The sequence below is a fragment of the Parasteatoda tepidariorum genome, chromosome 7, assembly GCF_043381705.1.
Source record: "Parasteatoda tepidariorum isolate YZ-2023 chromosome 7, CAS_Ptep_4.0, whole genome shotgun sequence".
Classification (NCBI taxonomy): domain Eukaryota; kingdom Metazoa; phylum Arthropoda; class Arachnida; order Araneae; family Theridiidae; genus Parasteatoda; species Parasteatoda tepidariorum.
The window spans coordinates 40,055,334-40,070,694 of NC_092210.1; the positions used below are offsets into that span (position 1 = coordinate 40,055,334).

General features: G+C 25.4%; 1 protein-coding gene across 1 annotated transcript in view; it reads left to right on the top strand.

The window, feature by feature from the left end:
- The first annotated feature begins 353 nt into the window (after positions 1-353).
- The window catches only part of LOC107454033 (UPAR/Ly6 domain-containing protein qvr-like), a 34,881-nt gene continuing 19,873 nt past the window's right edge, over positions 354-15,361 (top strand). Inside the window, exon 1 of the mRNA XM_016071076.4 lies at positions 354-624. Coding sequence (XP_015926562.1) covers positions 585-624 — 40 coding nt within the window. The 5' untranslated portion in view covers positions 354-584. The remainder of the gene's footprint in view (positions 625-15,361) is intronic.

The following is a 15,361-nucleotide window of genomic DNA, read 5'->3' on the forward strand; positions in this document are numbered from 1 at the left end:
GTAACAATTTTACTATTCATTTTAATTTTCTCTGTTATAATAATTCCTTTTGTTAATTGAAAAATTAATTATTTTTTAAAATGTTGTAATTAATAAAATATTGTAATTTTAAAATGGAATTTTTTTTTTAAAAGTCGATATTAATATCAAGCGTTTATCGTTTACATAAGAAATATAAAGTATTGTTCAACTCTTTATCTGTACTAGGTAGTAATTTCATTCTGCCATCGGTGAGAAATAAACGCATCCTGTAACCCAGAAACACTCTCTCAGCTTGATATGTTTACCTAGTAAATGAGAATCGTACGTCTCCGGGTTGATTGGCGAGCTTTAGAAGTGTTGGCGACAAGGAAAGAGTGATGCTATAACCCCGAAACCGGCAATGAGATACAAAGTTGGCTGCTTTCCAGAAGAACATCAGCATCGCCAAAGATAGCGGAGAGCAAATCTTTAGGCACATTGCCAGGGTCTAATGAATTGCAAAGTAAAAAAAAATATAAGATGTTTTCTTATGAAATATTTTGATCGTTTTTAGATTTTTATTAACCGATGCTCAATAAAATTTGGTGCTTCGTTTCCTACAAATGCGGAGATTAAGAGTATTGATTTATGCCACTTTTACAGGTAAGGGGGACACGCTTTTTTTTGATAATTTCAATGTGTTTGAGTTATAAATATAAAACGTAATGGTACGTTGGAGTTTTGATAGAATGCCAAAAGTCAGCGTGTTGAACATGACAGGTATTATTCTAAAATGAGGGAAATGATTTAGTTTTCGAATAGTTCAATAAAGATAATGCCATCAAAGGTTTCGATTTTTACAAATTACGTTTTAGCATGTTAAGTATAAATTAAGCCATTCCTCTACAGTAATGAATAATAAAATTTATTTAACTTTAAATATTGTTTGTATTTATAAACAAAAATATAGGAAATCAAAATAAAGGCAATTAAATTGTTTTAAAGATTAGCGATTTGTATGGGGATACTAAATTTCTATGTTAATGTTTTTTTTATCCATATATCATGTACATTTTATGTACATCATGAGCATTTTATTTAAAAGACGAAATCAAAATACACGAGGTGTTTGTTATGGTTTATAAAATTTTTCAATCACTGTTTCTTAATTTGTTATTAAATCTGCAGCGAATATAATAATCTGAATCAAGTAAAATAATTCATACTTATGATTGACAAGATCTAAAAAAAGTATAAAAAATAAACAAGAAAAAACAAGCGAAAACAAAATAGTAAATAAACAAAACTGTAGGAAACCAAAATAAATTTAATTAAATTTTTTCGAAATCTATGTTTTGAGTGTAGCAACTAAACTTTCGTGATATTTTTTTCGTATAATTAATATTATTAATATTATTGCATAATTCATTTAAAAACCTAAACAAAAAGACACGTGGTATTATTATGTACAAAATTTTTTAATACCTTATATTTAATTTGCCATGAAATTGATTACGGATAATAATCATCAAGTTAACTAATTCATATTTATGATGGATAAGACCTAAAAAAAGTATCTTGAAAATAAAAAGATCCTGTTCTAATTAAGAAAAAGATCAAGCCTTGAAAAATATGCAATTTTACACGACTGCTTTTTGACTGCAGGATTCTATTAATTTAGATATTTGTTTTATACTTTCGATTTTCAGTGACAAGCATCAATTAATTAAATTGATGTATCTGTGACCTAATGCACGTAAAAATAATGTCTAAATTCTTTAAATGATTAACTTTTTGATAAATAATATGTTAAGGGCATGTTGTTCAATAAACAAGAGAAGGAAAAGAAATAATAAATTGATGACTAGATCTTGAAAATTTCAAGTTTCAGTTTGTGGTCAGTGGCCGGCTGACTCTAACTTAGTAGCTACTTTATCCTTAAATTTAATGAACTTAATTAAATTCATTAACTAAATTTATCAATCATTAATTAAATAATTTAATTAAATTTAAATAAATTTAATTTTACGGTGGCCAGTACCAATTTATCCTATTTATTTAACAACCAATTTTTTTTAACTTGGATTAAATTTTTTTTTAACTTTAAATTTCGATTAGAAATAATTTACGGCAGTAAAGAGTTAATTCAACAATAAAAATAATATAAAGATGTGACAAAATTTAGTTAAACATACTGACTTGACTTCACAGAACAAGAAAATTCTATGAACAATAAAAAAAAAATCGAAAAAAAATATTGGAAAAAGTGTCTGGTTTATTTAGTGTAATTTAAGTTGCTACTATTTTCCTGCTGACTTGGACATGGCAAAGTGGCAAGTAGCTATTTTCAGGTCCACTAATGACTCTAATCTATCCTATTAAAGGTTTACTTTAGTCGTTCAATTTGATAAAAAACATATTAGTTGATATTTTTTCGTTCGTTAAATAATCTCTCTCCTAATATTGACATAAACATTTATTTAGTTACACGAGGCTACATAGATTTGAAATTAGTTGTCCGAAAACAATATTAATTTTTTTTAAAAGTTTAATAAAAACATAAGCCAGGTGTATTTTATAATTTGTAGTCAGCTATTATTTTGATCGTGCAGTAGTAACTTTGATATTCTTTTTTCATTTCTAATGAAATCTATAAAAATCATATTAGTTATGAGTAATTCATATTTAGGCTATCAAAATTAGGTAAACATATGAAATAGATATAAAATAAGTTATTTGAAAGTAATATAGTGATTTCTAATTAAAGTTGCAAAAAGAATTTCCGAATATTTCGCAATTTTCCTTAATGTTAGTTAAGCTGCAACATTTTTATTTATTTGAATATTGCTATTAAACCTATTTCAAGTAACAGTTACCAACGAAGCTAATTACATAGGCTTGTGACAGGTTCAATAATCTCAACATATCCATGAAAACAATTAAGTATATTTCATAATATAAATAGTTACCATACGAAATATTCATAATAATAATGATATTTGTAGTATCAATTATATCTTATTTATTTAGTATATAAATATATATATATATATTAATATTAAGCAGACAATTGAACAATTGAAGACCTTAAGAGAAAGAAAAGATAAAGATATTTGATTATGATATAATAACAATAGGCATTACATATTTCCTAGCTTTAAAAACATTTTTAATATCTTAAATATATTTTTAAATCACATTTAATACATTTAAATACATTTTTCAATCTAATTTTAATTAAATTGAATCAATTATTTAATTTTTATTGCATTTTATAAAAAGCAGATATAAATATTTTATTCTCTACTTATCAATCAATTTAACAGCAAATTTTTTAATTCAATACAAATGTAAAACTCATTAGCTCACAGTTGCGACTACATCGAACATCAAAATTATATTTTATCATCAGAAATTATTATATTTTTAATTCATTCCTTAAATTACTTTATTTCTCATACCACAAAAATATTTCAGTTACGGGGTTATATTAATTCTTAAGTTTTTTTGGCGATTAAGTTATAGCCAAATTATTTAAAATTTAGCATTAAGTTGGGTTGGCCTTCTTTGTGGCTATTTTATCTTTCGATAAATTGTCAACTATGGATCTCTTCCCATGCACCTAATTCTCCATTGGGAGCAATTCAGTGACTTTTAATTTTAAATTCTTGACGTTAAGACTGAGTGGTGGGGGTTCACCCCACGGTCCAACCCTTAATAAATTTTACGAAAATCTACATGTTAGAGACAACGCATATCTTTATCCCTATAAGGGAACAGTTTTTATTTTTGATATATAATAGCCATGATGTATCTAATAATAATATTTCTAAAAATAAATCTGCAATTCTTTTTTTGAAATAATTTTGTTCAATTCTCTGGAATAAAAAATCTCTAAATCATAAGAAGCGCAAATGTACTAAAATTATTTTACGACTATGTTCAAAATCTTCATAAACCTGCAATGAATTCACTTCCATCATATAAACGGGAACAGCTTCCAATAAATTACTAAATGAACTAAACTTCCTTCAAATCAAATATGAGGATAAATGTCTGCTACCAGTGTAGAAACCTGACTACCTAAAATATTTGTAAAATGTTATTTTCATTAAGGTGAAACGAGTATCATAAGATCAAAACGGAATATTTTTCACGGAATATTTTCACTTTATGCTATTCTTTTTTAAAAATAACTTTATTTGGAAAGTTCAGAAACATTTAAGACTGTGGAAAACTAAAAACAATACATAATTTTTCTTTACTTTGTTTCTTTTTTTACTAGATGGTAAAAGGGGAAAAACTAGTTATTTAGCTGAACTACTTAAGTTATTCAATGAAAAATATTACATACAAAAACTTGATCTACAACGGAAAAGTACCAAAAGCTGACTTTTAAACTCAACATAGTTCCACTCTATAAAGAGATATAATAATATATCATTTTTTGAAAGTTGCATTAGGTTCCACAGAACCAAAAATTACGTTTTTGATTTAGTTTTTTTAAAAATACAACGTTAATTTAGTTGTAGGAAAGTAAGAGGCAGAAAAAATGAGCTATTTCTAAGAATATTTTAGAATAATTAATTTTAAAAATTTTGCCTCTAACCCTAAGAATATTGAAAGCTGACTCTCCAAACGTAATATAAAAACTCTCTAAATAAAGTAAAGTATTAATTTATAAAAGCTTTATTGGGTCTTACAGAACAAAAATGGGAATTTGGAGTTTTCTTTAAAAAACAACGTTATTTGAGGAATTAAATACCCAGAAACATTTAAGATTGAGAGAAACTGAAAATATTAAATTTTTCTTAATACAGTTTTTTTTAAATATAAAAAGAATGAAAAAAGCTGATTTTTCGGAAAATTTCAATTTAAAGCAATGCAATAATATAGAAACTTGAACAGAATGAAACTATATTAAACTTGAAACTTGACTCAAAGTACCAAAATAAGAGTTTCTAAATTTAACAATAAAAAGAAAATGCAACTCTCTAAAAAGATACGTGAAATATTGTTTCATAAAAGCTACACGGGTTTCCCCATAAGCAAAATAGGATTTTTGTTTACGTATTTTCCTTTGAAAATCAACGTCACATGGAAAATTAGATATCAGAAGCATTTAAGATTGAAGAAACTGAAGACAATAGACAGTTTTTTTAAAATGTTTCATTTTACACAACGTTAAAAATCCATAAAAAAAGAGCTATAACGAAAAATATTTCAGTAATCAAAATTTGACCTCTAAATCTAATAGTGCAAAAATTTAACCCTCTAAACTAGGTAAATTTGAAAGATAGAATAATTAAATAACTAATACATAAAAAAAAAGATAGTTTATAAACATACATAGTTTCTCAAACCTAACGAATAAAGTAACTCGAAAAAATTTATATAAATTTTAGCTAGCTGACTCCGTTTTATGTTCTATATTTACTTAGAAAATCTTATTTTAATTTAATTTTTTTTAATATAAAATAATTTTCTTTTAATTTTTGACTGTGCTACAAAAAAAATACTGAAAATATTTCAATAATGTATTGATAATTTACAGAAAATACACATGAATTATACGCATTAATAACAAAATAAAAAACAATTGAATTATAATGAAATTACTGTCCATTAAAAAGTAATTTTATAGCATTGTATAATAACTGGTAAGAATAACTACGTTATTAAGGAAATTAGATACCCAAAAAACATTTAAGATTTTTTTTTACGAAAGTGTAAAAGCAGAAAAAGATACTTCAAAGAATCTGATTTCCCAAACTTAACAATTTATCTCTTTAAAGAAAGACGTAAAATATTGTTTTATAAAAGTTGAAAATTGCACAGGGTTTCAGAGAGCCAAATTTGCATTTTATAATTTTGCTTTCTTTAAAATAAACGTCATTTGGTAAACCCAGAAACATTTAAGATTGAGGGAACGGAAAACAATAGACATTTTTTTCAACTTTGTGTTTCTTTGTTTTGTTAAAAGGCAAAAAAAAAAAAAAAAAAAAAAAAAAAAAAAAAAAAAAAAAAAANAAAAAAAAAAAAGAAAACTGTGCTATTTCGAAGAATATTAAGTATAAAAAAATATTAAGTACATTAAGAATACATAAAAAATATAGAATATTAAGTATATTTTACGTCTCTAAAGAGGGAGTAAAAATTATAAATTTAGCAATATAAATTTGTAAAGTGATAGCCTAGTAGTATAAAAGTTTGACCTTCTTAGATCAATGAAATTGAGGGGTAACTTTCTGAAAAGGGATATGAAATAGTGTTTCATAAAATCAAAATAGTGTATACTTAAACTATTTTTTATTTGTTTTTCATAAATTTTTGTTAAATAATTAATGATAAATCACTTATTATCAAAACATGTATAATAAAATTTTATATTTTAATTCAAATTTATTTTGTAATATTTATAAATTTCATAAAATAATTATTACAGGAATGTAATTTTTTTTTTTGCTTTCATAATTAATCCGAGGAAAAAATTATTTGAAATTCCTTTTCGAACTCCAACGTAACATATTTTTAAATCTACAATATAAACTTGCGTATTTGTAAGTAAAAGCAAATTTATTAAATAATTTCAATATATTATAGTTGCAAAGAAATAGTATGTATGTTTCTAAGAAAAGAAAAATATATCTGGAAGTCTCTAAAATGTAACTTTAAATTTCTGCAATATGATGAAATGATGAATATGATATGATGACCGGCTTTGAATCAAATTATACGTTAAGCATTTATTTAGAATTATTTTGCATTTTTATAGTAATAAAACTTTCAATTTAAACTTTAGAATTTACAAACGTTGCTGAATTCCACTGTGGAACTATGACTGAAGCACGTAATTTTTGTCACGCAAGGTATTGGCAAGATTTCTATGATGATCAAACTTTTGAAAGGGTTGTTCTGGATCTGACAAAAATTGTATTTAGTCATTGACCAGCTATCTGTTGGACTTTCCAGAATGAAGTCTTTTGAGTCGGTGACCATTGTGTCACCCAGTTCTGAAATAAAAAATTTTATCTATAAAGAGATCAGTAGAACATTCGGCAGAGTATTTAGTAGTACCTCTTTCACTCATACATTTTGTTTCTGTGTGTATATTTTAGCCACCCTATTTCATTGTCTAATTGAAATAGAAATATTTTATCTATATATTTTTCCCCATATATTTTTATACAGAATATTTAAATACAGTTGTGCTACGCATTTAGCTCGGTTATCATTAACGTTCATATTTTGTACAAGACAATTTTGAAAGGTAGCCAAGCTGGTCGCCAAAGGCAAATAGTTTGTTTTAAATATGGTAAATTAAATAACTCTGTTAACTAGTAAAATAAAATTCATAACCATCTCTCCTAGTTTAATGTATTTGCAAAGTAGAAATCTTAACCTAAAGAAATCGCACACTTGTCTTATTCAATGGTTCTTAAAAGTTATCTTATTAAATAATAAGAAGGAGATAGAAATCATTTGGTGGCTTATGCTCATTTTGCACTTTTCTAAATGTGTTGAGAATTTCTGATCATTTAAAGTAATTACAGTTTTAAATTATGAAATTATTAGTATCATTCTATTTTTAGTATCGTCATTATTAGTATCATTATTATGTCATTATTATATCATCATTATTAGTATCTTCTTCTTATTCTTTCTTATTTTCCCATTTTATTATCTTAAGAGAATATTTTATTTTGTTGCTTAATGTTTAGCGCTTATAAATTTAAAACTTCTTTGTTTATTGGATGAAAAAAATCTCAAGTTTTTTACTTTTTAGTGTTTCCTAAATATATTAAGTAACAACGTGAGATTAAATTAAATCATATTTCAATCAAAATTTTAAGCTTTTGATTAGATTAACTTTTATAGGAGTTTTTTAGTATTGAATTATAAATAATAAATAATTTTAGAAATAACTGTTTTTTTTGCATTTAAAATACTAAAGTGCATCCGGAAGAAAAATGACACGTTGAATCATTTTCAATAAAAAAATTTGGAAGCATGCTATTTTTTACAAATATGATTTTAATATTTATTGACTATTTCATGCTTAAAAATATAGAGGAAATTTTTTCCTTATGTTGTATTTTATCACAATATTTCTTATAGAATAAAACTCGTTTAAAGTGATAATCATTTTTCAATAATGGGCATATTATAATAAAATATATGGTGGCATAGCATTTCACTCACATGTTGCAGAGCATTTACATTACATTTTAAAAATATATTAACACTTTAAATCTTCAAATTTCAAATTTTTTAAGCATTAGTTCACGGAGAAAAAATTTGTAAAATTTTCATACTGCATGGTAAGGAAATTTTTGGTAAAAAATCCATAATTCTGGATAATAAAACCAAAATGTTAGGCATTTAAACCATTCATTTGGTAATTTTTCCGTTCATATGGTAACAAATAAGAAGTTCTGATTTTGAAAATTATTGTTCTTATTACACATGACATGAAATACTCAAAAGTAAGTTTATCCGAAAAAATGGCCATGTTCTAAGAGACTCATGATAAAAATGACCAAATTTTATTACGTTTAACAAATTTTATCGCATGATATAAAACCATATTTTATTGTTAACTTTACCAAAATCCTTCCCGAAGTGCTTTGGTAAAAATTACCGAGATTTTAGTTATTAGAATGACAATAGCTTTTGTCAATTACAATCACAAACCGCATGTCACAATGCGGTTTGTGATTAATTATTTAAAGAGTTAAGATAATTTAGAAGCTTAGTTCCATCACTAAGAAGATTACGATGGAATAAAAGAATAGGACATGAATAAGAATTAGGAAGAATCAAGAATAGAAAACTAAGGATAAAGGAAGTAGATATCGTTTATGATCAACTTTCGAAAACTGCTTGAAAATATTTTTGCTAATATTAGACTTGATTTCTAAGGCAGTTATCATTTTAGTTTAAATTCTGCTTACAGGAATCAAGCGGTATTTATTCGGCTCTTGGGAAACAAAAATTTTGAGACATCGGTCAAAATTTATTATTTTCATTTAAATAATTTATATTGAAGGCTATTAATTTTATATTTTCTTGAACTCTTACATTTTCGCGAAAGGATTTTGTTGTTGGTTTGTTTAATGTTATTAAAAACTCTTTTTCTGCACTGAGATGTTCTTAATTGTTGGTTAAACTTAGTGAATTTCTGTGAAACAAATAAATGCATGTGTGATTAATTATTTCGAAAATATACGTAGCACCGGAAAAAAAGAAACCATGTTTTATGTTAAGTGCGTTTTTTATTTAGCTCTTAATAATTTGAAAAAAATATATTCTATGTTTTCCAACTCGAACCACTCATTTTGCCCCTTGTGGGGAAAGTGTAAACTTAAAGAACAAAGTCTTAAGTAAAGTCTTTTATTGCAGATATGATAATGAGAATTTTGGATAAGATTAGAGAATTGACTTAGTTATTCCTGATTAGTGTTTTGTAAAATATTAAACATGCGTTTTTTTATCATCCATTGTGTATTTCATGGAATATTTCAGACTATTTCGGGACTTATGGCACGCTCATAGGTTACAGAGTCAATCTTTAGAATAACATTCATTTAGAATAACATATTATCTTCAACCATCATCAATCCAATATTGGTTAAAGGTCGTGTCCAAACCTTTCCAAAACATTTGATTTATTGCTATTGTTTGTTCTCCAATTCACACCTGCTGCTTTTATAATTGAATTGAATCACCATTTTGTGACCGTATGTTGATATTAGGATATCAGACCAAAGTTTTTTCAGGCCAGAGATTGTCATTTGTTGCAATCTAATTAAGTATATAGCAACTAAACATTTTGTTTTGTTATCTTATTTATGTTACCCACTCTCGAAATTACTTTCCGAACAATCCAATATTATGAATCGAATATGAAATATTCTAAGTTTGCTAATCTATTTTTCTCAAAGTGAAAATTAAGAAAAAACCTATCAAGACTTAAAGACGTTTTTAAATATGAATGTTTTTAGAACAGCTTTAGTAAATATGATCCTATCTTTGTTTTGATCATGATAATAAACAATGTATCTTAATTTCTACTTGAAATCAGCTTTAGCTCATCAAATGAAATTGTCTACAGAAAAAGTTTAAAATTGTTTCTTACCGAAAATGATTACGTATGCTTTAAAAATGTTTTTTTATGTAAGCAACTTTTAGCTAAGCATATTATCAAATGTACCCATTTTCTTCTGGCATATAGTTTTGCGAAGATATATCTTCTTTAAATATTTTAAAGTAAAATATTATGCAAAATCTTAATGTTCGTGGCACAAAATGTGAAGAGCAGGGAAAATCCTAGAAACTATTTTCTCCTTTCTCTTTAAATTATTCTTAGAATCATTTAGGTAAAGTGTTTTCATTACAAGGCAGAATTTTCTTTAAATGTAAGGATTAGTAGAGTTAAGAGTAAAATATTATTAAATAAAAAATGACATAGTAAAATATTGCATTCAAGCCATTACAACATAAAGAGCAGAATTTCAAAACTAGAAAAGTTATTTTTTAAGCAATTTAGAATACAAAAAACGATAATAATTTATGACTAAAATAAGTTTATCTCAGAAGTTGAGTGTGGTTGATGGCAGATCTTTCGAAGAAAGTGTTTTGTTCTGATTACTCTCGCCACTTTCAGTATAAAGAAAGAAAAAAAAATTAGCAAGAAAAAAGCATTATTTCAGCGCTTTTCCTGCTAGAATTTTGGACATGTAGAGATAAGTTACGTTAGAAAGCATTTAAGAAAATGGTACAGTATTGTGCGCCAACGCCATTACATTAAGTGAGCTCTTTCCTTTGGGATTGGCAAGAGAGAAAGGCAATAACATTTTTTGCCTGGAACATTGTCTTGTTTGAGTCTGTGCTTATATTGGTGATTCAGGTTGAATATATAAAAAGCTCTTTTCAGAGCGATAACAGCTTGGCGCAACAGTGTTAGGATACACACCAAAGCCATGACAGAATTATTGGAAGGATATTTATATTTTGTCAACTATTTATACAATCTTGTGTTATTTGTTTTTAGATATATTGTTATATTGTACTTTCAGGTTATTACTTTCTATCACTATAAAATGACTTTCAAAATAAAATAAAAAGTAGTGCAAGTAATATTGGATAGACAGTAATATTATATGTTTTAAAACTGGAAAAAACAACAGAAGTTTTTCGCATTGCAATAACACAAAAATTAGTTATGTTTGATTTGAAAATCCAATGGAGAAATGGTTTGAAATTTTTTTAGTTGTGTGGATCATCAATTTTGAAAAAAATGTAAAATTTTTTTTGAAGATTACAATACACAAGTACAAAAAAACAAGGAGAAAAAAATATTTTTTAAAAGAGAAGAAGAAAAATATTAATAAATAAAATGCTTTTAAAAAATATTTAAACATTTAAGAAAATTTTAAAGCTAAAAATAAGGAAAAGATATAATTTAGTCATCAGCTTACACAATTATAACCGCGAAAAAGAGTGCTTTCTAATATTGTATTAATACAGCCAAAGCAAACCATACTAATACAATAGTTTGAGCATTACACTATTGTATAGATATATTTTTTTTGGCTATATTAATACAATATTAGAAAATCACTCTTTTTACTGGATATAATCATGCGAGCTGATGACGAGATTATGTCTTTTATTTATTTTGTTTTCCGGCTTTATAATTTTTTAAAACATTTTTAAATATGCTTTAAAAACATTTTATTTATAAACAATGTTCCTACTTCCTTTTAATTTTTTTCTTTTTTGTATTCTAGTGAACCATATTTGGCAATTAATAAAAAAAACTTGATTTGAATATCTTAAAAATTAAAAAGTTTCAATCAATTTTCGAAGTAGTTTTTGTATTTCTTAAAAGAAAGCTCAAAACGATCAGAGGTGTATCATTACCATTTCATTTTGCATCAGAAGACAAAATTTAAAAAGAAATGATAATACCTTACAATAATCCTCTGGAAACTAAATTTTAATTGTATGGAGAAAGAAAACACACTTTTATGAGGGTTGATCTCCCATAATGTCGATCATATTTTTAACAAATCTTGTTTAATAGTACAATATGAAATTTGTGCAGATCCCCTTATCGTTTTGAGCTTCCTTATAAAAAATACAAAAGCAACTTAGAAAATTGCGTGAAACTTTTTAAATTTGTAAAACATTCAAATAAAGCTTTTATCATTAGTAGCCAAATACGATTCCCTACAAAATAATGAAAATACTTTTTTAAATTGCATGCTCAGTATAAAAGAACTAGCTTAAATTTTCATGTCTTGCTCAGTCGTTAAAGAATTTTTTTAAAATTTTAAATCAAAAATTTTGTAATTCACCTTAAATTTCTTGAAAATTTTTGTTTAATTCCATTGAATATTCATAAAGTTATAGCAAAAAAAAAANAAAAAAAAAAAAAAAAAAAAAAAAAAAAAAAAAAAAAAAAAAAAAAAAAAAAAAAACGTAAGGGAGGAAATTAATTTTTTTTTTATAAAAATGCCGCATCTCCATAAATATTTACTGTAGGTTTACGAAACCTTATGCATAATACATGCAAAATATATGTAATATATAAATATGCATAATATATACAAAATTATGGAAACACTTCTGTACTAGTTCATTTTTTCATATTTCTCAAGAAATACACAAAAAATTTATTTTAAGACTTTAGAAGTGTTAGTGCGAAATTATTAGTACGTTTTTATTAATCAAAATTTTCATTATGAGAGCTTAACTTTTGATATGACATAAATTTTGCTGTTTTTAAATATTCAGGCAAATTGCAATCATTTAAACATTTATGTAATTAACATTACATAAATCATTTCATTACGTAACATTTAATGTTAATAAATCATTTCGTAATCGTTAGACAGTAAATAAATTATGTTTACTTTCATAATTAGTTGTTTCCAGTTAAAATATGCAAGTAAAATCATGAATACGAAACTGTTATTAAAAATTAACTTCACCAAATATTACTAAACTGTCTGGGTGGTTAAGAATATTTAAATTTTTTTATAGTAACTAAAAGTTGCAATGGTAACAGAGAAAAATAGAGTTTAAATTTTATCATAATAAACTAAATCTTTGTTAATTAAATAAAAAATTTTGGGATCTTTTATTCGAACAGTTATAAATTTTTATATAAGAAACTTTTTGTCATTAAAATAAAAAAATCATAGCGCAGCAATCTAAAATCTCATAAGAAATGAATCACATTTCTAATGAATTACATTGCAACAAAATGAGTGATAAATAGTTACCAATTATTTAACTTTCATGATAGAAGCAAATTTTGCAAGTTGATTACTTGGGAATAAAAATATAAAATGATTCTGAACCCCCCCCCCTCCCAAAAAAAGCCAGTCTCTTTAAAAAAATTAAATCTCCGATTTTTTCAAACCCTGCTATCTGCTACTGGAACATAAAACGTTCATTATCTAAAGTGTTAAATTACTGTTGGCAATACTAAGATTTCGGCAAGATTTGGCGCTGGAAAAAAAGTTACAAATTTAGTACCTACATAATTATGAAATGATGGGTATGAACACGTTTTTATAAACTTGCATTGTTTGAACCAGAATTTCCATATAGTACAAGTTAAGGATCACACATTAGCTTTATAAAAATAGTTCCCTGATGAAAATAGTTCCCAAAACAAAATAGTTCCCAAAACATATTTATCTAGGACTCTAAATTGTCGAGATTCGAGATAAGAGAGTCATGGAATGGGATAGAAAAAATTATTTAAAGACAAAATTAAAATTTGACCTAGAGAATTCAATCTTCTAGAAATATATTTGAAAGTTGTAGGGCAAATGTGAATGTAATTTTTTAAAAAAATCTGTGGTAATATTGAGAAGGAGATTTAAGTGTTGGTTCCAGCTGCTATTACATTTCTACTCAAATCAATTCTATCTTTTCGCCTAAAAATTATTAACCTTTAGTTAAATCTAAGATTAAATTAACACAAACTTATGTTTAGGTAATATTCGTCTTAATTCAAGTTTAATTAATTATAAAATAATTATCGCTTGTGAGTGGCCTAATTCTATGGCCCCTTTTTAAATCGTATTTAACATGTTATGTTATGACGCTATGATGCAGTTAATCAGTATGGAAAACTGGAAAATAGTATTAAACGTTTGGTATTATTATGACGATAACATATTGATAAGATGAAATGCTGCAGAAAAGTTTTATGAATTATAATATGAAATTTCCGCATGAATGAATGGAAAGTTTTTTTTCTCTTTTCGCGAAATGATAAATGTTGGCAATTTATATATTGTTGTATGCTAAAATTTTTTCCGAATTTTTTGGCTAAGTTAAAGAAAAACTGATTTGGATTCTAATAATTGCTAAATGTCAAATATGATTTATGTTATGATGTAGTTAAATAAGAAAGTAATTTTGAAAACTTGTATGAAACCTCAAGCATTTTATAATAATTTAAGCAAAAATATGAGCAGTCGTGAGAAATTTTACGAGTTTTTATAATATGATATTACACTATACGATTTTATACTATATGATATTAATATACTATGATGATGAGAGAAATTTTTTGATGATATAATATGATATTATTTATAATATGCATGAACGACCGAAAAATTAATTTTTCTTTTTAAAACGTAAAATGTTATCATTAATACATTTTTGCTTGTTCAAATATGTTCAGAGCCATTTAGTTAGTTTAAAGTAAAAATGGTATTAATTCTAATTACATTAAAGCTGTTATTGAATAAAATGTTAAGAAATAGTTCGAAACGTTGCCCATTAAAGTTGTGATTAAAAACAAATGCAGGAGGAAAATGCAAGAAAAAAAATGTAGGTGAGGAAAAAGTGCTAAAAAACTGGGTGTAGCAGTTGAAAGCTAGCTTCACATGCTGTGTATCTTTACATTTAAGATATGATCGCTTTACCCGACTAAAAAATTTCAATACGAAATTAAACACCAAGTTATATTTCAAATAATAAATATTATTTCTGAAGTTCTCTACATTCTATTTGTAAAATTTATTTAACTTTAAAAAGACGTTGAAAGAAATAAGCTTTTGTTGAAGTAATGTCTGCAACATTTTATCTGACAATAAAAATTATAGGCAAACAAAGACAAACTAACGACCAAGTCAACAGTTTAGTTGTTTGTGGAAAAATTATTTGCGAAGAAAAAAAGCTGTCTATTTCGTTGATCAAACAAAGGATCACTTAGAAAGCAAAATGTTCAGCGGGTTTTTTTCATCTTGAAGTATGGGTAATACTTAATGGTATGGGTAATATTTGAAACTTCAAATATTATCGTAGATACACAAATTAAAGGTTTTTAAAAATTTGTTCAAAATTCGGTCTTACGAAAAAAAAAATT